A 27,743-nucleotide genomic window follows, 5' to 3' on the forward strand; every position below is an offset into this window, starting at 1 on the left:
TTAGAATAAGATCACTGCACGTAAGCCCTGAAAACTTTAAAGATAGGTATGAGCCAGCTAAATGCCATTGAGCCTAAGGAAATTCTGTGACTCAGAATTTGTAAAACACTCAGGGAAAAAAATGCATGTTAATCTGTGAAAGTTACATGAGTCATTTCCCCAAAACCCGAATGCTGCCTGTGTTGAATTTTGCCCAGAGCCTCAAAGATATTTACTGATCCTGTTGCCTTTCATGCATACTGAAATCCTCCCAACAGTATATTTTTCAAATTAATGGGCCAGATGGTACTCAGACACAGAAGCCAAAATGTGGACTGTCCAGGTAAAACCCGGATGGGTGGCAACTCTAGGCCAGATTCTAATCTCTATTACACACTTGTCAATCTGATGCAACCCCATTGATTCCAGTGGAGATACAGTGGATTTACACTGGCGTAAATGAGATCAAAGTCTGACCTAGTGCATGGCACTTATACAAACAAAAGCTTTTTAAAAGGGACCATTTTTCTGTTTAAAATACCATTTCACTCACAAAATATTCATACAGGGCTGAGTTGACTAGTGTTGCCAACTCTCACAATTTTGTTGTGAGTCTCATGCTATTTAGTGTTTATCTTAAAGCCCAAATCCATTGTCTGAGAGTTTGAACTTCCCGTTAAGAAAAAAAGGAAGATCCTAGCCCTCAGGATTACAGAGCGAAGCTTGAAATTATGACACAAGAGTACCATAAGGCTCAAAAAAGCAAAAGGCAAACCAGAAAGAACCCAACATTCATTCTTTTGAAACTCTCATGATTACTAAACCAGTCTCCTGATTTCGGGGGTCTGATTTCCCACTTTTTCTGAACACTGGGTAATGGCAATATTACGATCTACACCATTCTAGGGTCTAGCCCAGCAATTTAAAAGTGAAAAAGTAATTAATTTGAATTTTTTTTCACTTACCTGCCAAATTGTGAATTCAACTTTCCAGACCAAATTCGTTGCTGTTGCAAGTGAGCATAACTCCTTTGAAGCCAGTGGAGTTGTAGCCACTTACCCCAGCACTGAATCTGACCTTCTGTGTTGTTTCTATAACTGTTGATGACACCATAAAGACTAAAGCAGAGAGCATTGCTCCCCTCTGCTGTTTAAAATCTTTCCATACTATCATTTGTATTAGAAAAGTTGGTAGGTAGCAACTGCAGATGGAGACATAATCACAACATGCAGTAAGAACTCATATAATATCTAATACAAATCTTCTCTTATCCTGACACTAATGGATCAAATACATGTTTGGGGCATTGCAGGTATATTATTAGCTCAACTAGAATTTCAATTTCCTTTTAAATTAAATTAAATTTATAATAATAATAAGGGCTCTCAAGCGATTAAAAAAATGAATCAAGATTAAAAAAAATTAATCGCAATTAATCACAGTGTTAAACAATAATAGAATACCATTTATTTAAATATTTTTGGATGTTTTCTACATTTTCAAATATATTGATTTCAATTACAACACAGAATAAAAAGTGTACAGTGCTCACTTTATATTTATTTTTGATTACAAATATTTGCACTGTAAAAAAATGAAAGAAATAATATTTTTCAATTCACCTAATACAAGTACTGTAGTGCAATCTCTTTATCATGAAAGTTTAAGTTACAAATGTAGAATTATGTACCAAAAAACTGTATTCAAAAATAAAACAATGTAAAATTTTAGAGCCTGCAAGTCCACTCAGTCCTACTTCTTATTCAGCCAATCACTAAGACAAACAAGTTTGTTTACATTTGCAGGAGATAATGCTGCCCGCTTCTTGTTTACAATGTCACCTGAAAGTGAGAACAGGTGTTTGTCCATGCGTCCATGCTGATGACGGATTCTGCTCAATAACAATCTGAAGCAGTGCAGACCAATGCATGTTCATTTTCATAATCTGAATCAGATCCCACCAGCAGAAGGTTGATTTTCTTTTTTGGTGGTTTGGGTTCTGTAGTTTCCACATCAGAGTGTTGCTCTTTTAAGACTTCTGAAAGCATGCTCCACACCTCGTCTCTCTAAGATTTTGGAAGACACTTCAGGTTCTCAAACCTTAGGCTGATTAGAAATCTCACATTGGTACCTTCTTTGCGTTTGGTGAAATCTACAGTGAAAGTGTTCTTAAAATGAACATATGCTGGGTCATCATCTGAGACTGCTATAACATGAAATATATGGCAGAATGTGGGTAAAACAGAGCAGGGGACATACAATTCTCCCCCAAGGAGTTCAGTCACAAATTTAATTAATGCATTATTTTTTTCCGAGCATCATCAGCACGGAAGCATGTCCTCTGGAATGGTGGCCGAAGCATGAAGGGTCATACGATTGTTTAGCATATCTGGCACGTAAATACAAAAGTGCCATGCAAATGCCTGTTCTCACTTTTTGGTGACATTGTAAATAAGAAGAGGGCAACATTATCTCCTGTAAATGTAAACAAACTTGTTTGTCTTAGTGGTTGACTGAACAAGAAGTAGGACTGAGTGGACTTCTATGCTCCAAAGTTTTACATGGTTTTGTTTTGAGTGCACTTATGTAACAAAAAAATCTACATTTGTAAATTGCACTTTCATGACAAAGAGATTGGACTACAGTACTTGTATGAGGTGAATTGAAAAATACTATTTCTTTTATCATTTTTACATTTGTAATAATCATACATAATTGTAATAATCATACATTTGTAATAATCATTTCTTTTGTTTATCATTTTTACATTTGTAATAAAAAATAATATACACTTTGATTTCAATTACAACACAGAATACAATGCATATGAAAATGTAGAAAAAATCAAAAATATTTCAATTGGTATTCTATTGTTTAACAGTATAATTAAAATTGCGATTAATCGCAATTAATTTTTTTAATCATGATTAATTTTTTTTGAGTTAATCGTGTGAGTTAACTGCGATTTACAGCCCTAATAATAATAATAATAAATAATAATAATAATTTTATGGCCAATAATAAAAATTGTAGATATTGTACACAGCTAAGCTAAGGCTTTGGGATCTAAGCTCATCAGTACAGAGTTTAGGAGGAGTATCTCTCTCTCTCTCTCTATCTGAAATAATGAAGTACCTATCACTGGCAGATCTAAGTGCTGCTTAGTGTTGTGCATTTGACTGGGTGCCTGGGCTTTTTGTTCCCATCTTCCTCTGCAGCACAAGGTTTGGACACTGATAGAGGGAACTGATGGTCCAGTATTCTGAGCCAGCAAGATAAATCCTCTGCTTGCTGAAAATCCAAACCTGAGATTTATTAACATGTAGGAAACCTCATGGAATATCTGGAGGAAACCGCAGTGTGGCAAAACCCAGTATTTCCTCTTTGCTGGAGACCTTCACATTGCATGCTGCTGGCTTCTGAAGATTAATTTGATTTTATGTTGCATATGAATTAACAATTATAGATGGGCCCCAGCAAAAAAATCTGGATCTAGATTTCCATCACCCGCCAAGTTCTGGGGTGTTTGGATCCAATGGTTCTGTTCAGTCCACTATTAGGTGTCGGACTGTGCCTGGTGACTGGGTCACTATTAGGTGCCGGACTAGCACTGGTGACTGGGACAATGTTGGTAGAAGAAGGAAAGCCCATGAAGCCTTTTCCCTCTGTCAACATGCTGGGCAAGAACCAGGAACAGTCAGTCACAGAACTCTGTGCACCCCAGGGGTGTTATTTGCCCAAAAGAGGCTGAGGGCTTTGGAGAGAGGAGCAGGACCACGGCTGTGGAGAGGGATCCCCACACACTCCCTTTGCACTTCCTGGCACTCTCCTGAGGCATAATCCATCCCAGAACTGTCCCTTGGGGCTGCACAGCTTCCTACACAGTCTAATGGCTCAATGGCACAAACTAGCCCTAAGGCAAGATTAGGATCATTCATGTCTACAAAGAGAGAGTCTTTTGAGCTGGATTTGGATTTCAGGGATGTACAGCTGAGGGCTTTCGTTCAGTCCCACTTCTAGCTAAAACACCCAGCACCTGCAGTGCAGGTGGTTTAATTTTGGAAACCACGATTGCTAGAAAGACAAAGTCACTGCAGAGAAGAACATCACCACAATGTTCTTTGTGATAGAGCTACTTCTTCTGCACTGCAAGCTGGAAGGAGAATGCCACTTTCCCCTACATAGAACATTTGAAAAAGAAATGCACATGGGCAAGCAGAGAGGAAATAGAAAGACTAATAGAAAGAGTTATGCCACGTTTGGGGTGCAAAGGTGTTACATCTATCAGTCTGGTAAAGCTATAAATCTGCATGTTTTATGCCCTATACTGCACAATGAAATTCTCCTTTCACCCAAGTGCTGGGGACCTGTGTTTTCGGGGAAGGAGGGTCTGGGGCCTATTCCGGCTGCTGTGGTGAAGTTTTGAGTGGCCATGGATAGCACAGTAGTAACTGACGACTCCTGCTGTAGATGGCAGGTATAATATTTATGCAGTGAGTCCGCTGACAGCCTCCTGCTTCCAAAGCACAGCCCCTACCACTAAAGCTAAAAGAGAATTCCTGTTAGCAGTATAGGGCCATAGTGGGGAGACGCTCTGATTCCATCCCGAAAAGGCAGCAGTGGTGTGGGTGCGTATCTATTTATACACACACAAACTACCAATTTGTTACAGAATATACCATTAGCATATTTCCTCCTGGGTTCCAGTAGCCCCGTGAATAGCTCACATCAGCAGCTCCCGCCAACTTCATCTCACCTAATTCCAAGAGAGATGTGGTAACTGGGAGTATTTTAATCTGTTTGCAAACTAATTTGCACTGCCTGGGTCTGACTGAACAGGAAACCTATCAGCACTAGAGGCAAATCAACAAGGCTGTAAGGAGTCACCCTGGCTGTTTGGTGCATAGGGAGATTACTAACCAGTCTGCGAATATCCCTTTCACTCTCCCATTTGATCTTAGAGATGGCTTCCTGATGGGACTGATGCTCACTCCGAAGATCACCCGCCTTGATCTTATCGGCTTGAATCATGTTGGTAAGGGCCTCGTCCACCTGCTTTTTGGCAGATTTTAGTTCAGTAATTTCCTGCAAAAGTTTAAGGCGCTCGGAGTCAAATTGTTTCCTGGCCTCTTCACGAGCCTCAATGGTCAGCGCTGTCCTTACTTTGTCACTGCTCCCATCCCGCAAAGCATACAGTGCTGACTTGAGACGCTGGATTTCACTGTCTCTCACTTTAACCGTCCGAGTAATTTCCTGCTCATGCTGTTTGATTAGGTTCTCCCGCACTGCCTGCAGCTCTTTCATTTTCTCCTCATGGAGTTTGGCTTTAAGTTCAGTGATCTGCACAGTCTGCTTGCGTTGCTCCAATTCTCTGATCCGCTTAGTTTCTTGAATCTTTTCTCTTTCAAGTTTGCTGACCTACAGGTTGAGAAGAAAAGAAAATCAGCTGCCAGAAATATGTTCTAAACCATGCCCATTTGAAGTACTCATACACTCCAGCAAATCAGGGAGGGAAATCACCTGAGACACTCATCGATTCTTTCACCCTCAGTATGACAAGATATGGGCCACATCCTAAAGCACTTACTCAACTTTACTCAGGCAAAAAGTCTCCTTGACCTCATTAGGAGTTTTTCCTCAGTGAGGACTTCAGCATTTGTCCCTACATACTTTTTCTCAACACAAGTGCTTCACTGCTGTTCATTAAAATAAATGACTGAAGCCTCTTGCCCGGGCAATGACCCATCCTGCAATAACAGAGCAACCCAACAATCTTCACTAACCTTATCTTAGAGCTCGTTAGCAACCCTACAAATCAAACTCCTGTGAACATGCAATGAAGGAATGCAATTTGATGAAGAAAGAGATTTCAATAAGAACTGAATGTGACAGGCTTATTATTTACAGTAAGAAGGGAAAAGAAGGATTTTAAGATGATAAAAACTCCCGTGGCAATTTCCTTTAAAAAATACCATAAAGACTCAGAGAGTGAGCAAACCCTTTAAAGTGAGAAAGACAAGGAAAGATAAAAAAATGAATAATAATAAAATACTACCTCAGTTGAAAGGCCCCCAGGAGACACGGGTGGTGCCTTCTTACAATCGTAATTGATTTGAAGGATGGGATTTGCTAAAGCTAACGAATGCCATATGCAATATGCATTGAGGTGACATGTTTCTCTTGCATTCTGTCCCCAGGTGGTCTCAGATATACTCTCAACCAAAATATATCTCGAAGGGGGAAAAGAGTCCTAAAAGTGCAGTTTCACTTCAGTTTCAGGTCACCAAAGTTATCCTGACAGATCCTAAAAATGAGCAGCGTGTTTCTTAGGGCTTCTTAAAAAAAAATCCAATGAGCAACGTATAGAATCATAGAAGTGTAGGGCTGGAAGGGACCTTGAGGTGTCATCAAGTCCAGCCTCCTGCATTGAGGCAGGACCAACTAAAGCTAGACCATCCCTGACAGGTGTCCAACCTGTTCTTCGAACTTTCAATCAAGGGGATTCCACAGCCTCCCTTGGATGCCAGTTCCAGAGCTTAACTACCCTTATAGTTAGAAAGTTTTTCCTAATAGCTAACCTAAATTTCCCTTGCAGCAGATTAAGCCCATTGCTACTTGTCCTACTTTCTGTGGACATAGAGAACAATTGATCATAGTCCTCTTTATAACAGCCCTTAACATATCTGAAGACTGTTATCATGTCCCCCCCCATCAATCTTCTTTTCTCAAGTCTAAACGGGCCCAGTTCTTTTTAACTTTTCCTCTTAGGTCAGGTTTTCTAAACTTTTTATCATTTTTGTTGCTCTCCTCTGGAATCTCTCCAATTTGTCAAGATCTTTCCTAAAGTGTGGTGCCCAGAACTGGACACAATACTCCCACTGAGACCTCACTAGTGACAGGCGGAGTGGGACAGTTACCTCCCATTCCTTACATATGACCCTCCTGTTAATACACCCCAGAATGGTATTAGCCTTTGTCACAACTGCATCACATGGTGACTCATATTCAACTTCATTCTTAGGGCACCAAGCTCTGCAACAGCCCAGGTCAAAGTTGTCAAACTTGGCTGTTTAAAATTAGGCCCTAAGCTCTGTATTTAGGCACATAAATACGAGCGCTCTGTTTTTCAAAGGGGCTGAGTGCTCACAGCTCTCCCTGACAGCTAACAGCATACCACAGTGGTGCTACTGTACTATTAGCCTATGGTTACAGTGGAAATAAAGACAGAGAGGGTCAGTGAGAAAACAAAGTGGAAAGCATGAGAGAAACTCACTACTCCTTCAAGTTCCTGGCAGCCAGCCTATGGTTCCTAAGAAGAGAAGCTAATCCCTGCCTGTCTGCTAAGACATCAGTGCCAAGGCTTGAAAAACCATTGTGCCTTTCCAGGTTCTGAGATCAGCCTGCTGTAAAAGTCTGAGATGCAGGATGAATTCGAAAGAATGACTGTGTCAGTTTCCTTGTTGCTTGCGAATCCTGCCATGTTAAAATGGGTTTCAATTAATGACTATAAATCTCACTGGAGGGTGAGGGGAGAAACCCCCCCCACAGATTATCCCAGACTGTCTATTTGTTCTTTCATCTTATTTCTGCTACAACTAAAGAAACCGATTTCCACTCAACAGGCCAATGGGCTTCTGAGATTGCCATTAGCTTTGATATGTGGATAAGAAAGCCTTTCATGATAAAAGACCCGATGGAAACTAAAGCACTTGCTGTTGTTCAGTTTTGGAAGCTCCGAGCAGCCCAGCCTAGGTTTGTTTTCCTGAGGCCATGCTTATCTGTGAAGGAATCAAAGAATTTCCATCACAGGCTTCAATTAAAATCAACTGGGGGGAAAAAAACCACATCAGTAAGTGCTGCCCTTTGAAACTGCTACTGTGGCTCAGTGGCAGATTCAGAGTCCTAGCATGTGGACAGCACTGGCCATAACTTCAGGATTCGGTGAGAGGAAATCAACAGCAACTATAACATGGGACTTCTGTTGTTTGCTGCTCATAAAGAACATCTTGTTAAAACTAAAGAGTGCCGCTATCTCATTAGCATCCAGGAGACACTTAGCTCTCTCTGTATAAGGCTTTATAGGACAAAAGCAACACTCTTGCACCTGGCAATGCACGGGAGACTCCAGGGCACAGGTGTAATGTCATGGGCTCCCGACTAGAAGCACCAGTAAGAAAGCAGGAAGTGATGCAGTGGGAAAAAACCCATTTCATTGCAAAGCAACTTCAAAACTGATGACGTTTTGCCAGCCTGAAACTATCTACTTCTTCAGGCACGACCGGCAGGAAGTGGAAAGGCTATCTGCACCTTCTCTGCAGAACAAGTGCACAGTGACAGCTAGAAATTTACACTGTGGGTGACATCCGTCACCCCCATTCCGGTTCCTTTCAGTTGGAGTGGCATGAAGAGTCCTAAAAGCCCCATATTCTGCCAAGGAAGAATTCCCTCAGTCAGCTGTAAAGCTGCTTCCTGAAGACGTCCTGCAGGCCCCAGGGGGCTGTTGGGTTGAGGCAAGAGGCAATAGACATGTGTTGGGGTGGGGCCACAGCCTACAGCACTGAAGAGATCTGTCCCATAGAGATCCCTGGGAGGCTGCTGTACTTTAGACCCTGAGTGCTGGGAACCTCTCCAGCCTCTTAGGGTATGTCACATGGCAAGAAAAAGACGCAGGGCAGAGAGACTCAGCCTGGGTCTATAGACTCAGACTTGTGCAATGAGGGTGAAAGTAGCAGTGTAGATGTTCCCAGTTGGGCTGGAGCTAGGCTCTGACTCCCACCCCACTCGCTGGGTTTCAGAGGCCAAGCAGGAAAATCTACACTGCTATTTTTAGCCTGGTAATGTGAGCTCATATCTGTAGGCCACGGCTCTGAGACTTGTTGCCATGGATTTGGGGTTTTTTGCAGTGTAGACGTACCCTAAGGGTCTACACTGAATAAAAGACCAGCAGCATGGTTGTGGCCAGCACAGGTAAGCTGACTCAGGCTTGTGGGGCTTGGGCTTCAGGGCTAAAAACTGCTATGTAGATGTTCAGCTCAGGCTGGAGCCTGAACTCTGGGACCCTTCCCCTTGTGGACCCTCCCCCGCTCAAAGGTAGGGTCCGTAAGGAAGGTCTACACTGCACATTAAACTGAGGCTCTGACTCAGGTTTGAGCCCAAGTCAGAAGGTTTGACTCTGAAGTGCTGCATGGATGCTAGCATGACTGTGAGACCTGGGTCTAGCAATTTACAATGCAGAGTAGAAGTTCAAGTGTGGGCTAGGAAACACCAACTCCACAGGCCTGGGTCCTGTAGAGTTGGGTTTACAATGCAGTGCACCTAGCCTTAGAGGTACAGCACAGGATCACACACTATATATTTATGAAGCACTTCACTCACTAGTGAAATGCAACCGTCTTTGGAGTGGCCGAAATAAGTGCTTCGAGAATGCACAGCAACACAACACAGTAGGCAGAGATAAATGAAAAACATGGTAGTCACAGAACTAACACTGAATTTAAGGGTGGCAGGATAAATCTAACTAATTGGAACGTAGCCAGGATCTTGAGGTCAACAATCCTCTTCTTCATAGGCCTGAGCCTCCTTTAACTTACCCCCATGTAAACAGAGTGTAATTCCATTGAAGTCAGGATAAAAATGGTGTAAGTACAGAAGAATCAGGCCCTGTCTTCTGGTTAAAAAACATGTGTGCCCGCCTTGATTTTCTGTTATACAGCTTTTCCAGATCTTTTTCTCCTTTGCAGATACTGTCATTTAATATTGACTCTTCACTCACCTTCGATTTCTCCTGATGCAGCTCAATTTGAATGTCTGTGAGCTTGGTCCTGAGCTCTTCATTGGCAGCCTGCAGGGCAACAATCAGTGCCTCCGGCTTCTCGCCTTTGCTGCGTCCTTTTTTTGACATTGTTTCTTCCTAATGAGAGTCTATGCGTTTAATTCCTTTCAAATAGGGACTGCCATCTTTGTTTGTTCCATTCAGTGCAAGTTGTCTCAGCACCTACTGTGTGACATTCCTTAAGGTCCTGTCCTCAGCCGCTTTGGAAGCCCTGCGAGAAATAAGACACACTGTTATTTGTCAGTGGGTCAGTGGCATCACAACGGTTCATATGGTTACAAAACATTAAGACAATAGTTCATTTTTCCAAACTCTGTGACCTCTGTCCAGAGACTTGCAAGGGGGATTTTAGCACAATCAAATTGCTATGTGTAAGCTTGGCATGCCTAATGGCTTTCAAAGCAATGTCCTCCCTCTTTCTTGTTTCCTCCAGGAGGCATTCTGCAAAGAAGTAGGAGGCAGTTTGTTTCTTAAGGATTTCTGTAGCTGAGCAAAGAGATTTTTAAAAATAATTCTGGTTCTGTTAGTTGCCACTGATTCAAAGCCTCGGATAAAGAGGTCTTCTGTGCAGAATAAGCACAGCATTGGCAGTAGTGGAACAAGCTTCCTCCACACTGCCTTATCAATCAGTGTCTCCATCCTGACCTGGGACGGTTACCTTCATAGGCATGCTGGCAGTGCCAGATCCAGGGCCATTAAGTCCCTAGCATCTCCAAGTCCTACACGACAATTGTTCACAGCAGAAAACCAACATACACGTTGACATGGTTGGTGATCTGGAGAAGTCCAGGACTATCATAGCAGAGTGTGTACCGGCTGTGTTTCTCATCCTCCCCCACGCATCCTTTCTCCTGGTCACCTGTGCAAGGACCAGGGTTAACTTTCCCCGTATTTACTGGAGAACAGGTAGTCCCACTGCCACTTCTCTAGATGGATCAGAGACAAAGACTATGATTCCCAAGGATGATTGACACCTTTTGGGGAAATAACGCAATCCACATTAGTAATTTTGTCATACAGTGAACAAACTAGCATTCTTTCTTGTTACCTTGAATTAATTTTTATTTCCACTTGTATATTATGAAATGTATCCTGAAAATGTCATCCTCTAATTCCATTTAACTAAGCTTCCATATACTGCTCCCAGTTACGCTGTTATAACTGCTTTGAAATCAATAGAGTTACTCTAGATTTACATTATTGTAACGGAGATCAGAATCTGGCCAGTATTTCCTCCACAATCCCCATGCAAGACAGAAGGTCTAATCTTGCTCGCAGTTACACCAGTGCATTGTTTCCAGTGGAGTTGCAATGGTAAATTGGTTAGTCTCTAAGGTGCCACAAGTACTCCTTTTCTTTTTGCGAATACAGACTAACACGGCTGCTACTCTGAAACCTGAGATCAGAGTGGAGCCCAAAGATTACAGTAAATTGAGACTCATGGTTGTTTTAGGAGTGGGTGAATATTGTGAAAGAAAATCTACTCTGGAAGCGGTATAGTATAAGTGGCCCATTTTTGTCATCTGTGTTGTAATGCAGCACAGCAGGGATGACATTATAATGTCCAGCTCAAACTCAGAAAATGAGGCGAAGGAGATGGGAATGGTTAAGAATGTGAAAATCTGACTGCCTATGACATATGAATGCTAATGCCTTAAGACTTGCTCGGGTTTAAACAAAGGTTGAATTTTCTCAAGATTAACCATGCAAGGTTTTGAGCTGAAGAAACAAAACAATGTGTGAGCTAAGCAGGAAAGAAAATAGATTAAAAATTCACAGGAGAGGCTTCCCTGCAGGGAAGTGATTGTTTTAAAGATCTGAACTACAGTTACAGTAGTAAGTATTTTTACTGGCTGTACTACTACAGAACCCCAATGAGCAGAGGGTACAAGAGGCTCTGAGCCCACTTGAGTTCTGATTGGCTGCAAGTGATCTCATGACTGAAACACTCTAATAATACTTCAGATGGCATGCATCACCGACTGCAGTCCTGCAGTAGTAGCCCTGGGGTGTGCTGAGCTACTTTAAGGTTAGCCTCCCATAGCAAGGCAGCAGGCCGTAAAAGATGGATGCTTTTAGTTCAGGAATGAGATACTTTGGATATTTATGCTTGAAAGCATAAAGCATGAGGATTAAACGTATCATTGCTACACAGATGGAATGTCTCAGTGTTACCCAGATAGCTGGTGTGTATGAAGATAGAGCAGGCTGGAATCACAGCAAGAAAAATCATGTTAAACTGCAACAGGAGCACCACTTGAGGTTAGAAATGTGAAAGTAAAGAGAGGATCTAAAATGAGGCATGACAAAATAAATTCCTAGTCTCCTCCAAAAAGGTAATTTACTCCTTATTAGTTTATCAAATATGCATTATACCTTTTTTATGCAGATAAAAACATGGGTTTAGCATCTGGATAGCAAGCAATTTACAGAGGTTGCTATGACACACTGAACTGCTGAGATAACAGAAGCTTTAGCTAATGCACTGGGCCACTTTGCTTACAAATCTTAAAATGCTGTCTTAGCATTATTACCAGCCACAGGGCTGAGTTTACTTGATAGTATGGGTCTATAAGGTTGTTTCATAATGGATTATGAACGGGATATAAAAGACCAAAGCAATGACAGTGGATATAAACCCAGTATAACAATAATACAATACACTCATATAATCAGCATTAATACAAATATTACAAGCATGTGAACTAATTGCAATTCCTATGGCCAAATTCTGTTAAGGGTTACTTGATGGAATTACTTTGAATTTGTACTTTGGGGCCGAATCCTTCACTAACTGAGAATTGTGTGTAGTGCTTACTGTGGGAAATCCCCACTGAAGTCAGTGGGGCTCAGTAAGCACTGAGCCATGAAGTAGGTGTGTGGAGTATTGTGTCCCAAGACTCTAATCACTAGTAAGATCAGTAGCATGTTATGGATTCTTAACAATCAATAGACTTAATGGGCATTACGCTAGATGGTTTAGTAACATCCATACTAGAATCAGTAAACTTAATAAATAATGACCAGATGGCAAAGTACTGCTTATTTTTGATCTTTCACAGTAATAACTTTCTCTCTGGAATGGGCAAATGTGGACCTTCAGAGATTGAAAGGTACATGACTATCAAAAAGAAGATAACAAAAAGGGTATGTTATTTCATCTTGGGATTCAGTGTTAACTCTTAGCAGCACAATGGACATATTCAGTGAATTATTACAGTCCTGAGGTCTTTTGCATGTGCAGTTTTATCATCTCTCCAAAGACCGTTATCCTGGGATGGACGGATGTTATATCTTTAAAAATCGAGATGAGCATATAATTCAAAACAATGTGTTGGAGGAGTTTAGTCTGTCAGTGTGTGCACGCCATAGTCAGTAGCAGATCACAAGTTCCTCAACTGTGTTCTGAATTTGATAACTTTTTATTTTACGTCTACTACTGGTCATAAAAAGTGCTCTGGGATTGTTTGTTCTGCACCCACAAATCAGGTGAAGTATCTACTACAAACTGGTGCAATTGTAAGCATAGTTAAGAGTGCCTGCAGTTTTGCACCTGCAACTGTACATGCTATTTGGAGACCCAGCTATAAAGATCTATCTCTCTTCCCTCAGGTGTCCAGCTCCATTATACTCTCCTGATCTTCCCTCAACATGTAGCAGGCCCCAGACTCTTCCAACATGCTGCGAGCTCCTTCCAGACCTCCTGCAGAGAATCCCATTGTGTTGCTGGCCTCTCCAAGACCTTTCATTTTATAGTGACAGGTTTCAGAGTAGCGGCCGTGTTAGTCTGTATCCGCAAAAAGAGAAGGAGGACTTGTGGCACCTTAGAGACTAACAAACTTATTGGAGCATGAGCTTTTGTGAGCTACAGCTCACTTCATCCGATGAAGCTGTAGCTCACGAAAGCTTATGCTCAAATAAATTTGTTAGTCTCTAAGGTGCCACAAGTACGCCTTTTCTTTCATCTTATAACGCTCTCGGCTCTCTTTCATCTGAGGCTATATCTACACTACCACTTATGTTGGTATAACTTATGTGTTTCAGGGTGTAAGTGAGGCACCTACCTGAGCAACATAGGTTATACCGACCTAAGCACTGGTGTGGACAGCGCTATGTCGGCAGGAGAGCTTCTTCCACCGACATAGCTACTGCTGCTTGGTGGGGGTGGATTAATTAAGTGGATGGAGAGCTCTCTCCTGTTGGCTTAGAGCGGCTACAGTAGAGAGCTTACAGCGGTGCAGCTGCATTGGTACAACTGTGCCTCTGTAAGCTCTCCAGTGTAGCCATAGCCTTAGGCTCCAACATGCTTCTGCTTGTCTCCATCTTTTAAAATCTGTTGTGGCCTCCAGCTGCCTCTCTACTGAGCCAGTGGTCTGTGGGCGTTCGCAGAGTGGAGTCTTTTACTTTACAACAAGGAAAACAACAAAGAAAGAACAACTATAAAGTCTCCAAGATTGTGTCCTGCTCAGAAAAATGATTTTGAATCCTCTCACAGCCCTGATCTATTGCAAACAGGCAGACAGACTTCTTACATTTAGATGTGCATTACCCGTATTACCAAAACATACTTAAAAACACCTCTTTCCCTACAAACAGATGATTATAATATGTGGTAACTGGGATTTCAAACTCCAGAAGTACTCCAATAGAATAACATTCAGAAACTACCTTATTTGCTATAAAATAGTATTTATATTAGCAAAAATAACAACCCCCTGGAAAGGAAGCAGCCACCTTCTGTCCACTTTACAGCCTTACTCTGAATTGGATTTAGCTGGCATGCCTACTGGTGGTGGAAACAGTTTGGTTGATAATGTGGACCTTCCTTTGGAGAACAACTGAAATATCTCTGGAGACATGGATATTTGGGGCGTGGAGACACGCAGCTTAGCACTTGAACTGCACAAAATTCGTAGCGTTCAGTGATGACTTGTTGCCTTTTCTTGTCTTAATCACCCTAGAGACAGTTTTCAGAGACCTTGAATACATAATCTGTGATAATCACATGCTCTGCTAGAAGAGAAGTTCAGAATAAACAAATAAACTACCAGAGACGTAGCAGCATTTCTGATACAAACATTTGTACCCTGGTGAATTTCACTTTCACTGTTTTCTTAATGCAGAGACAGATTTAGGGTGTTGAGTTGTGCTATAGTCTAATCCACAAAAGTAGTTAAGAATATCCATTGAATACATATTGCAGATAACCTTGTGGCTAGACTGTCTGTCTGCAGTAGCACTTAAGAAAACTAACAGTAACATGAGCCAGGTTAAAACTGACCTCTCCAGAACAAAGGCAGTTCTGAAGAGAGGCAATGTGGTCTTGTGGTTAGATCAGGGATTGTGATAAATGATTCCTGTGTTCTTTTCCCATCCCTTCCACTCAGTGCTTTACTGTATGATCTTGGAAAGTTCACTTAATTCTATGCTTTTGCTTTTCCTATCAGTAGAAGGGGTATTATAATAATAATTAATTAATAACCTGTCTCACAAGGGCCTTGTGAATAGAGCTGGTTGGGAATTTTTCAACAAGTAATTTTTTCATCAAAAATACTAATTCGTCAAAATTGAAACTGTTTGCAAATCTAAGCTGGGCTTGATGAATTTCCCAACTCAAAAAAATTTCAAAATGGTCAAAAATGTTTCATTTTGACATTTTCTAAGTGAAAAGTTCAGAACGACTTTTCATTTCAAAATGTAAGCTAATTAGACTGGGGGGGTGGGAAAGGTTAAAAAAGAATAAAGGTTAAAATCAAAATAAACATTCTGAAATTATTGAAATGAAATGTTTCAACTGACCTGAAATGGAAAAAAAACTGATTCATGAATATTTTTGAGATTTTGCCTTTCCATCCCTATTCAAGATGGGAAAAAGCTTCAAACTCTTGAAAATATCCACAGGATGGGAAAACCATTTCCCACCCAAGTCTAGTTGTGAGGCTTAAATAATTAACATAACAAAGTACTTTGAGATTCTTTAACATAAAGCTTTATGTTCCCAGTAAAGGCCTAGTGTTTTGGACCTAGTGCCTATGAATGGTCTCATTGAATTAGGTGTACAATATTTTGAATGTGACAAATCCTAGCTCAATTTTTACTCAGGTAAAACTGCCAGTGAAATCAATGAGTGCAAATTCAGAACCCGGTTTAGAGAAATTTGCATCCTGTTGTGCCAAAGAATGTAAGAGCACATGTGTGATAATATAATGCTAGGTAGAGGACTCTGTGTGATGGTGTTCACCTTTCAATCCATGCGAACGAGATTAAGAATAAGAAAGAGTCAAGCTTTGTCCAGACCCAATTACAAGAAGATGTGATAGGACAGGTCTTAATTACAGCCCAGTCTAACACTTCCTTTGTCAAAAATCTTGAAACATTTGTCTCTGGTTGCTCGCTAGCTGGACTTTGACAAAATCGTAGGTAACTTCGAGTCCGCTTCAATTCATCCCATGCAGGGATGGAGACAAATGAAGACTTAAAGCACTTGTTAAATCCCATTAGCTCATAACTCCTGTCTGTGCTGCTCTTTTCATTGACCTCTTTCATGTTTTCAGTAAGGTGACCACTTTGTATTAACCAGCTCAGACATCATCTTTCAAGCAGAACTCAATGTATAGCCACAGATGAGCCTATCATACAGTGCTTTAATGTACCCCAAAGTGTACCACAGGGTTTAATCCAGGGCCCTCTGTTAGCACCTTTTCTTGTAGTGGAGCCCTGAATCCCTCTCTAGTTAAAGTCTGTCAGCATTTCCATTTCAAGCTCTATGTTTCAGGGGTTTACAGCTCACTTGCTAACATTGATAGGATGAAACATTGCATGTAAGGTCTGAGCTACAGGGTAAAGCATTTTAATATAAATAATGCACACAAAGGGTCCCATTTGCAACACACCTCCTTAATTGTGCCTCACATGGAAACCATCAGGCGTTCTGATCAGTTTTAATTCTTGAATTACTGTAGAGATCACCAATAAAACAAATCTGACAAGCTTACAAGCAACGCTTTATATTTCCACAGCACCTTTCATCAGGGAATCTCAACGTCCTTTGCAGACATCAATTAACAACACTTCACAACAGCCTTGTGAGATCGGCAAGAATTAGTATCCACATTTTGGGGCAAAGATGGGGAAATAAGTGATTGCAGAGGTGCTGAGCAGCCCTAACTCCTATAAAAGTCAGTAGTAGCTGCAGGAGCTCAGGACCTCTGGAAATCAGGCCATGTAAGTAGGTGCCTGAATATGGATTCAGGTGCCTAACTTTAGGAAACTAAGTTTAAAAAAATTGTTGTGTGTGGGTCCACAGTTATACTGGAGTCAGTGAAAGAGATGAGATTAGAACCCGAGTCCTGACTCACATTTCACCTAGTACATACCACTGGTTCAAAGGTTTTAAGACCAGAAGGGACCATTAGATCATCTAGTCTGACCTCCTGCATAACACAGGCCATAGAACTTCCCATTTCTCCTGTATGGAGCCCGATAACTTGTATGTGACTAAAGCAAGTCTTCCAGAAAGGCAATGCATCATGGTACTCTGAATCAAAGCCCTGGGATGGAAATTCCATTTTTCAAATAGCTCCAATGGTGAGTAATGGGACTATTCACAATGTGTAAATTTAAACATGCACAAAAATCTTTGCAGGATTGGGGCCTAAATTAGTGTGGGCGAAGTGCTTCACTCAGAACATCTTGGGCTTGCCTGTGATATTATGTTTACCCTACAAGCTTAGCTGTCCTCTTGATATCCATAGGAGCGCTGCACATATCCCGAGGGCTAAGCTCCACCCTACGTATCTGAGACTGAAATACTTTCCTGTATTTGCAGCATATAAAATCCCCTTCTTAAAATAATATTTCAAGGCCCCGTTTCTTCAGAGATGCTGCGTCAAAATTAACATTGTTAATTGGGCCACTGAAATAACCTGGCTACACACAGCTCAGCTGTCTCCCCAGTCTCAGAAACCCCTTTTGCTTTACACAAACAAAGTAAAAGCATATGGCCTTGCACTAATAATTACTAACCAAAGAAATCTGATTCATTCTATTCCCCACCAAGTGGTCTCCATAAAGTAGTCTGGATGGTGAAGCAGGAATAATTCTGGGTGTGAAATAGCAGCCTGCCAAGCTGTCTTTGTGGCACCCTTTTTTCCTCATCCGACAAGCCAGAATGGCAATTAGCCTGTCATCATGCGCAGTTTGCTATCAAAACGAAGCTGCAATCTACCAATAACAAGGAAATTATCTCTCTCACAGGCCAACTTAGTACATGTCAGATGTGCCTAAGAAAAGGAAATTATTGCTAAATGAGCAGCAACTGGCAAAAATTCGCAGCAATGCTTGACATGACTACGGTACAATGGAAAGGGTATTCCTTTCAAGCTAAAAAATAAATAAATCCTTATTTCCTTACTGCTGTTCATCCCATAGAGGACTCAAAAAGAATGGTTTCTTTATAAAAATTCTTTCTCTACTCTTGCACATTCCGACTGGATTGTTTATTATAAGGTCGTCAAAGAGAGTTAGCTGCTGGCATTCAACATTGTATTTAAAGAGAAAAAAACCCAGCAGAAGCAGCTGTTTTGGAGGGGGGAAAAAGCAAATATGAAAAATATTACAAGGACATTGGAAAGAGAAATAAGAACATTAGGTAGGCAGGAAATTAGTTAGAGGTCAGTTTGGGCCTACAGTATCTCTCCCTTGTGATATTTTGAATTACATGACTATCCCTGGAGCTTTGGGTTCATTACTTGTAGCTGCTGTCAGACTTGTTCTTTGCCTCACTTGTTATACCCTATGTTGTGGGGAGGACTGAGGGATGGATAACTTTGTAGGCTTAAAGCACAGCACAGGAATCAGGTGATATTGATTCTGTTCTTGTCTTTGCCAGTCGTATTCTGTGTGACCTTTGGTAAGACGTTCAACCTCTCTCGTTATGTCTACACTGCAATGTAAGCCCAGGGTTAATAGAACTTGAGTGAACAGACTCTGGGTTTGTTAACCTATGGCTTGAGCATCCACACTAATTTGTAACCCCAGGTTAGGAATTGTTGAACCCTGGGTCCCAACCTGGGGCTCTAGTGTCTACACTACATTATATGGGCCCGAGTCCAACTGCCCATATCCCATACGTCCTAGAACTTTCCCCAAATGGGGCTGCCCTAGTCCTTTCTTCATGGTGCAATGAGGGAAAACTTGACTGTCCACCAAACTTGACTCTCCAGAGGACAAAAATAGCTGGCCCGTGGAATTCTGGGATACTTTTGGTGGACTCCCAGAGCACGAAGCGAGTGGGGCTGCAACTATACTGCAAAGGAACAGGGCTTGACTAAGGGTATGTCTGCAAAGGGGTAAAATACCTGTGGCAAAACTGCAGCTGGCCTGGCTCAGTTGACTTGGGCTCGTGGGGCTTGGGCTGCGAGGGCTAAAAATTGCTGTCAAGATTTGGGCTTGGGCTGGAGCCTGAGCTTTGAGACCCTTAACTGGAAGTTTTTTATCCCCATATAGGCGTATCCTCAGGCTTAGACTCTCCATCCCATGGGTCCTAATTCTAGGTTAGCGCAATTTGTGAGTGGAAGAGGTATGGACATAGATGGAAGGGTATGGACATACTCTCTGTGCTTGAATTTCTGGATCTGTAAGAAGGGGTGATAATAATCCTCTATCTTAAAGGGGTCATTAGAGAAGGGCACAGTATTATTTGTGAATAAAATGAGGGAAATTGGAATGTACATTCTGCAGGAAATTCTGACATTTCAAAATTTGTTTTGTCAAAATTCAAAATTTCAAAATTTACTGTGGAATGAAAATTTTGAAAAATTCTGAAACATCAAAATATTTCATTTGTATAATATTGAATTGCTTCATTTTGATAATAATATAACATGATTATAATTAATATGTTATGATAATTATAGTTAATATATTATGTTTAAACAACAGAAAACAAAATGAAAAAGTCTAAACAAATTGTTTTGTCTTTTTCCTGTTGAAGATTTTGTCAGAATTGACAAGTTCCCATAAAACATTTCCATTTTGATGAAACTGCATTTTCTGACAGAAAAATGTTTTGTGGAACATTTTTCAACTAGCTCTGTCTGTCTGGAGTTTTTTTTAATTACAAAATGTAGGGAGAACTGATGGTCTTATTGAAATTAAGACAGTCAGAAATAATAGTTCCAAAAGGCTACAAAGTGAGGGGATTTGTACCATGAAGGCATAAGCTTACAGATCTGTCTGTGTACCTTGAACCTGCCCTGTAATACCCGTGGGATTCTACTGAGTTGAATCTGCTAAAAAAGATGTATTGTTTCACTTTGCATGGTGTGCTGGTGACATGGACACATATCCTCAAGGGACTAGCTTGAGACTGTCCGATATGTTTATACTACAGCTAGACTGCAGTGCTGTTCTGATCTTGTTATGTTTACACATATAACAAAGGCAATCAAACTCCATGGGTCCCAAGCAGTATTTGAACGCAGGCTTCCAGGAGGAAGGATATTGTAATAATCCACTGTACCAGCTAGGACATGTTTGTGATTCAGGTCTTGATCCAACACTGACTGAAGTGAATGGGAGTTCTACAAGGTAAAGGATGAGACCCTCATTGTCAATAAGAGTATGTCTGCCCAGCAAAAGTTGTGCATGGACTAGTTTCCCCAAAGCTGGGAGCAGGAGAGATACAGATGGGAGGAGGAGGAGCCAGGAAGGCAGGGACTGGGACTGGCTGTGTAAGGGGACCAGGGACACGGAGCTAGGTTGGAAGAACTGATAATCGTTTGGGTGGGAAATTGGGAACATGTTCAGGAAGAGAATGGGACTGGTGGGGGAGACTAGGACTGTGCCGAGAAGCCTGAATAGTGAAAACCTTATTTGGGCTCCCTTGTGCGTATGCATTATGACACAATCTTTAATTACATGGTTACATACCCTCTTCTCTACCGGGCCCCTGCCTCATTAAGTGCACAGGATAAACCTGTTCTAGCGAAAAGAAAAGGAGTACTCGTGGCACCTTAGAGACTAACAAATTTATTTGAGCATAAGCTTTCGTGAGCTACAGCTCACTTCATGAGTCAGTGTGGTGTACTGAAGGAGAATGTTCAGTGTAGGACCCCGTTTTCATTTGTTGCACAGTGAATGAGGCAGGGGAATGCACGAAAAGAAAGGATGGTCTCATGCGTAAGGAAGTTGAGTGGTGCCCTGGAGAACTGTGCCTTTGCCACCGAGTTCCTGTGTGATGCTGGGCAAGTCTCTTGAACTAAACTTTTCACAGGTGATCACTAATGGTGTGTTCCTCATTTCTGAGTGTCTGACTTGAGACCCTGGGGCCTGATCTGCAGTACTGACCACTCACAGCTGCAACTGAAGTCAGTGGAGACTGAGCTTTGACATACGAAGTGGCAAATAACTATAAGTGCTCTGAAAAAATCAGTTTATATGTGTCTCAGATTGGGAACCCAAAATCAGTGGATATTTTTGGCTCTAATCTCTCTGTGCCTCAGTTCCCTTGTAAAATGGGGATAATAATACCTCCTAATCTCACAGAGGTGTTGTGAAAATAAATCCATTAATATTTGGGAAGCGCTTGGATACTGTAGTGATGAGTGCCATTGAAAAGGCCATGAAGAAATGAGTAATTCTGTCTTTTGGACAGGGTTTGAGTAGTGTGCAGTAAATGGGATATGGGGCCACACCGTGAACATGAGAAGAAAATAAAAAGTTGAATACTACTTTGCAATACTCCCTCCCCGCCCCCCTCTCCCCATGGAAGCGAGTTTCAGAGCCTGGGTCAACTGGCGCTACAGGTCTAAAAATAGCAGTGTAGCCATTCCTGCTTGGGCTGGATCCCAGGCTCTGAGACCCCTTTGCTGGTTTCAGAACCCAGCCCCATAGCGTGAGCCCCATGAACCTGGGTCAGTTTGCCTGGGCTCTGACCACTCACAGCTGCTGGGTGTTTTTTGCTGTGTAGATGTACCCTCAGTAAGTACTGTCCATTCTGTGCTCTGAGTGAAGCTATGCAACTAAAGCCTTTACCATGATGCATATGCACAAGGTGGGTCAAATGAAGGCTGCACAAGCAATCTTAAATCTGTCATTTCCTAGCTTTGGAATGCTTGACTGCAATCTGAAGAACTTTCTTGTAATGTAGGAGGATTTGATGTATAAGTACATAAAATAAAATAGTGGGAGAATAGACAAAAGAGCTATTATAATTGGCTTTCAAACAGCAGTTGCTTTGGGCATGTCTTGCAGATGCAATTTAAAAGGTCCTAACATAGCTTGATATTTTGTAACTGTGAAATCATGAGAACATATGGAGATGCAAAATCCATGATGAAGTTGCTTTCACACAGAATAAGGGAAGATTTTATAAGCACTTCACTGTTCTTACATGCTTGCTTTGGTATGTAGGATATTGCTGTGCTGTAGGCCTGCCGGCGGCCAATGCCTGTCCTTGTATGGCTGAGAATGTATAGAATTCTTAAATATTAATGTGAGACATAAAAATGTTGTCAGAGAGCTTATATAAACTTTTAGGTTGGAAGAGGGAAGGGCTTAAGACTTAAAGAGAGCCACTCATTATGGGTCCAACTGGAAAGTATCCCTATCAGGAAAACACCCGTGCTCAAAGTACGTGCTTAAGAGCTTCCTTGAATTTGGATCTGTTATCTGGTGTTACATGATAGGACACTGATATGTGTGGTAAAGCTGGTTTTGCAAGGATTCAGTGTTTTCCAGACAACAAATAGAAGAAAAGTACTGGCTAAGTGGGGGGGGGGGAACCAGATATCTCCCAACAATCCTTTTTTAAGATTGATAATGAAATATCCCCATTCAAAATGATTCTAAAAAGAAGAAAACATCTGGACAAAAATGAACGCACATCCCATTTGCAGATGTCTGTGAAAGGCTTTGGTCCTCTTGTCTCCTGGTGTGGGGGCTGACAAATTGCTGCAGTCTTGCCAATATCAGACAATGAGCCCATCAGGGAGAGTTTGAAAACACTGGAATGGAATGTCCCATTTGGCTGCCCTGTCGTCCATTGTGATTTTTACACACAAAACAAATGGAGGTGATCGTCACTGCCTGCCAGGCTGCAGAAACATATTGCTGTGGTGGTGGTGGAGGGTGGGCTTCAGAGGCAAAGGGATGGAATCTGCACTTCAGCTTGACAAGGCATATTTTTTCCCTCTTGAACTGCCTGGAGTGGAAGGCCAAACAATCATAACTCTGAGGGACCGAGACCCTGGAATTGATTCTGCTTCACAAGCAGAATTTCCTCATTCAAATAATTCAGTGGCTGCCCAAGACATGTTTTGTTTTCTAAAGGGAATTGGTTAAGGCAGAAGGACTCCAAATATAACCCCCCTACCCCTTAAAGTAACAGCAACCTTTACCTTTAAAATCTGAGTGCCTGAGTCTCTTCTAACTTACACCAATGTAAACTGGGAATAACACCATTAAAATTGGTAGAGCTACGCTGGGTGTATGTGGGAGGAGACTCCGGACCTGAATTTCTAGTGCACATGACACTTCCCTGCTGAGAGAGGCTGCCCCTTTTTCAGCTAAAAGGATGCAGTGTGTGCTCCCGGCTATGCTGTCTGAGCTCTGCTAGCCACTGAACGTTGCTGTTGGTTCTAGCGTTTGGCAGTCCTTGAAATCATAGAAGATTAGGGATGGAAGAGACCTCAGGAGGCAGGCCCACCAATGAGGGAGGGGAAAAGGGGGCAATTGCCCCGGGGCTTGGGCGATTTAAAAGGGCGGCCAGCACATCCCTGCGGCCCCTGAAGAGGGGGTCTCCACACACTGCCCCCACCCCTGGCGCTGACTCCGCAGCTCCCATTGGCTGGGAATTGTGGCCAGTGGGAGCTGCAGGGATGGTGCCTGCGGGAAGCAGTGCGCAGAGACTCCCTGGGCCCCCCGCCTAGGAGCCGCTGCCAGAGGGGTGTGCCGGTCACTTTCGGGAGCTGCCTGAGATAAGTGCCAAACCCCTGACCCTCTCCTGCACCCCAACCCCCTGACTCAGCCTAGAGCCCGCACCCCAACACCATCCCAGAACCCGCATCCCCCCCACACCCAAACTCCCTCCCAGAGCCTGCACCCCTCACCCCATCCCACACCCAAACTCCCTCCCAGAGTCCAACCCCGCACCACCTCCCACACCCAAACTCCCTCCCAGAGTCCAACCCCGCACCTCCTCTCATACCCAAACTCCCTCCCAGAGCCCACACCCTGCACCGCCCCCTGCAACCCAACCCTCTGCCCCAGCCTGGTGAAAGTGAGTGAGAGTGAGGGAGAGCGAGCGATGGAGGGAGGGGGGATGGAGTGAGCAGGGGACGAGCAGGTGAGCCAGCTTTCTATCTACCGTATAGTCTATTCATCCAATCCATACTTCTTTAACTTGCTGGCAAGAGTACTGTGGGAGACCGTAACAAAAGCTTTGCTAAAGTCAAGTCCACCACTTTCCCCATAGCCACAGAGCCAGTTATCTCATCATAGAAGGCAATCCTGAGGCCCAATCATCCCAGGAGGTCAGTAGGCGTTTCAGGCATGTATCTCCTGGCACGATCAGGAGCCTGTGGGCAAGGGGGTTCAGAAGAGCCTCCTGGGCACATGCACAAGAAAGGAAAGCACTGTCTCCCCTCTCCCTGCCCCCAGTAAACTTGCACATGGCAACTCACAATTTAGCTCAATGGGTCTATATCTACATATATATAATGTCTTTTATCCCAAAGGATCTCAATGACACTTTACAAGCATAGGAGGATCCAGCTATCCATCTCTAAAATGCAGCCACCTGTGATCTGATATGCAGCAGCTGTTTAAAAACACACATCAACACCACAAAACAGTTTAGGGGAGGAGCTAAAGAAGAACACCATATCCAATTGCAGCTAAAGATCACAGTTAGTCAAGACCTTGGTTTTAGATCGCCTTTACAAATGCCATCCACTCTAACAGTGTGCTGGGAGAATGGTTCAGTGTTGATTCAGACAGAAGAGTGTCAACTACCACATCATCAGCATTGCTTTGTAAAGCACACCTCACTATTCTAGGAAGGGTGCCAGCCACGTATCTTCCCAATATGACCTTGCTTAGCTTGTGAGATCTGAGAAAGTCAATGTGTGGGTTGGGGAAGGAGGGAGGCATTTTTGGGGTCTGTGAATTTTGACAGTGTCCTTTTAAAAAAGGCGTTCCCTGGAACTTGATTTTAAATAAGCAATACCAGGAAGGTGATGTACAAAGTGTTATTCTGACCTTGAGGACATTTCTAAGAATAGAAAACTGAAAGTCTGCAGAGCATCAGAAGCAGAACTAAAGTGGGAAAAGGAAACTATTCAAGATATACATATAAATTACATAAAAAGGAGGTCACAGGTAATCTTGGGCCTTTAAATTGCCTGACCATTTGATGATTTCCTGCCTTGCAGGATGAAATTAATTGAGTAATACTGAGTACCTGTAAAGAAAAGAACACTCTTTTCAAGCAGGACTGGTGGAATTTTAACAGATATACCACCTGAGGTCTGAAGAAAGATACAGCATTATCAATAGGCCTCATCTGGGTCTCTGTCAATGTATGACTGTTGAAATCTACAAGTAATTATCTGAGGTTATTCTGTACATAGCCCAAATTTAGCAAATGGACCCCGGGGTGTGTGAGTTCATCCCTCACAGGGAGTCTTAGCATGTTTTGAGTTAAGCAATTTGTGCATCCTCTTTGTGGAAGCTTGTAAAAGTCTCAGTATATATTCAAATTTCTTGCTTTCACCTAACTGAATTATTCTCTCCTTTTGTAAAAAGTGATCTGATTTACCATGGGGTTTATCCTGTTTTGCCCTGGTGTGACTCCACTGGAATTATTATGTTACAAAACTGGTGTAACTGAGTGCAGAATCAGGCCCCAGGTCTTTAAAGTTTTATCACCCACTGTGCATGTGGAAGGAGGCTGTCGCATGCACATATGGCTCCCTCCCCCAATCATAGCACCATTGTGCAGTGAAGTCAATGGCACAGAGGAATCCAAAATATCTCTTAGTGTTTTTTTCACTCAAGGTAATTACATTCTGCTGAGATGACAATTCTAAAGGGCTTTCAGAGGTGTCACCAGCATTACAATGAAGCCATGGATGTGACAGGATGTGTATCCCAGGATACTGGGGCCCACTGCAAGGTGTATAGAAAATCCAAGTGCTTGCGGCTCAAGTGACAAATTGGTGTTACTCCGGTGTGATGTGTGCCAGGGAGCTCTTGTTATTAGGGATTGTGCCTCATTTCAGACATTGTAGGATCCATGTTCAGCTGGAGCGCTACCATGATGCAGCTTAAATGCTGCTTAGGGCAGAATGCAAAAAGAAGTAGCTGTGTGGGACAGGTGGGAAAAATATCCAATGAAAAAATAGGGCAACCAAATCCTTTTTTGCACTGATGTGATATTTCCTTTGGCAGCTTTTCCAGGTATTTACATAAGAGATCACTCAGGAAGAAGCATATCAAGAAAGAGGTCCTCATGGTGGGAGAGTGTCCAGGTGGGAAGACAGGGACCCCTTGTCAGGTAAATAATTTGAAACAGGACTGGTCAATATATTTGAGAGTATAGTAAAAACAACACCGCTGCATGGGCGAAGGAGTAGATGGGACGTAACTGATCTTTCTCATCTGTAATTTCTGTGCTTCTGTGATTACTGAAAGAAAGTAAGTACCTGCCAAAATGCCAGCTCAGCATTTCAGCAAATTGGGAACAGTGTTAGGACTAGAATACATAAATACCGCCTGGTGTTAGAGCAGATAGGAGCAGAGTTTGTGTATACATGTGCATGAGCACGCACGTGCACACACCAACAGAAAGAATAAGACACTTTTGCGTTTTCATCTCCTCTCCTCTCCATATCTGGGTTGTGACGGGTGGGGTCACAGAGACCCCCTTGGGAACTGCCACCTGATGTGCTGAGACTACCTCTAAACCCAGTTTCCCTGGCAGCTTGGGACTTCAGCACCTTGCCTGGTTTGAGCCAGACCCGTTAGCCTGCTCCAAACACAGACCCAGGTCTGAACCACCTCGCCCACAAGCTGCAGGCTTAACTGAAGACAGCTTAAGAAGTGCTCCTGTCTCCAGCACCCAGATACTCAGTTCCCAATGGGGTCCAAACCCCAAATAAATCTGTTTTACTCTGTATAAAGCTTATACAGGGTAAACTCATAAATTATTCGTCCTCTATAACACCGATACAGAGATATGCACAGCTGTTTGCTCCCCCAGGAATTAATTACTTGCTCTGGGTTAATTATTAAGTAACAAGTGATTTTATTAAATATAAAAAATAGGATTTAAGTGGTTTCAAGTAGTAACAGACAGAACAAAGTAAATTACAAGGCAAAATAAAACAAAAACATGCAAGTCTAAGCCTAATACAGTAAAAAGCTAAATGCAGGTAAATCTCACCCTCAGAGATGTTCCAATAAGCTTCTTTTACAGACTAGACTTCCTCCTAGTCTAGGTCCAGCAATTACATGGGGTACAACATCCCATGGGTGTCCACAACAAAGTTCTTATCCTTGTCCTTGTCCTTAAGGTCATCAAATAATAGAGTTTATCAAACTCTACTCAGTCAATCAGAATATAGGATTTGTAGCCTCCAGTTTCAAACATAAGTGATCCTGCAAACGGGGAAATTGTCATCATTAGTCTCTTGATTTCTTATTTTGTCAGGGTTATTTTCTCAGGGCTCATTAGACTTCTTTGGGAAGTGATTTTGATAAAGCCAGTTCTCCTTTTTTGACCAATTCCAAGTACTTCTCCTAGATCGATGACCCTGGGCAAGCATTTGTGGAAATGTGCCAGAAGGGCCCCAGAGGGGAAAGTCCTTCTTGCTGTTGTATTCTGATTTTAGCCCTGGGTCTCTGTCACTTCTGACCCATCTCAGCCTGT

General features: G+C 42.4%; 1 protein-coding gene and 1 long non-coding RNA gene across 5 annotated transcripts in view; one reads left to right on the top strand and one right to left on the bottom strand.

Moving 5' to 3' along the window:
- JAKMIP2 (janus kinase and microtubule interacting protein 2) overlaps nt 1-27,743 on the bottom strand; it is a 106,568-nt gene that overhangs the window by 33,860 nt on the left and 44,965 nt on the right. For 2 of the 4 annotated variants that reach the window (XM_048861166.2, XM_048861169.2), the window contains exons 2-3: nt 9,752-10,022; nt 4,900-5,397 (exon numbers count right to left, since the gene is read on the bottom strand). In XM_048861166.2, coding sequence (XP_048717123.1) covers nt 4,900-5,397; nt 9,752-9,880 — 627 coding nt within the window. In that variant the 5' untranslated portion in view covers nt 9,881-10,022. Of the gene's footprint in view, nt 1-4,899; nt 5,398-9,751; nt 10,023-10,567; nt 10,786-27,257; nt 27,473-27,743 lie in introns of those variants that run through there. The other 2 variants (XM_048861168.2, XM_075131327.1) reach the window with 2 other exon arrangements.
- LOC142073075 (uncharacterized) lies at nt 11,804-13,654 on the top strand. Its single transcript, XR_012669763.1, has 3 exons — nt 11,804-12,147; nt 12,874-12,958; nt 13,424-13,654. It is a non-coding gene; the product is annotated as an uncharacterized LOC142073075 (long non-coding RNA).

The sequence above is a fragment of the Caretta caretta genome, chromosome 8, assembly GCF_965140235.1.
Source record: "Caretta caretta isolate rCarCar2 chromosome 8, rCarCar1.hap1, whole genome shotgun sequence".
Taxonomy (NCBI): domain Eukaryota; kingdom Metazoa; phylum Chordata; order Testudines; family Cheloniidae; genus Caretta; species Caretta caretta.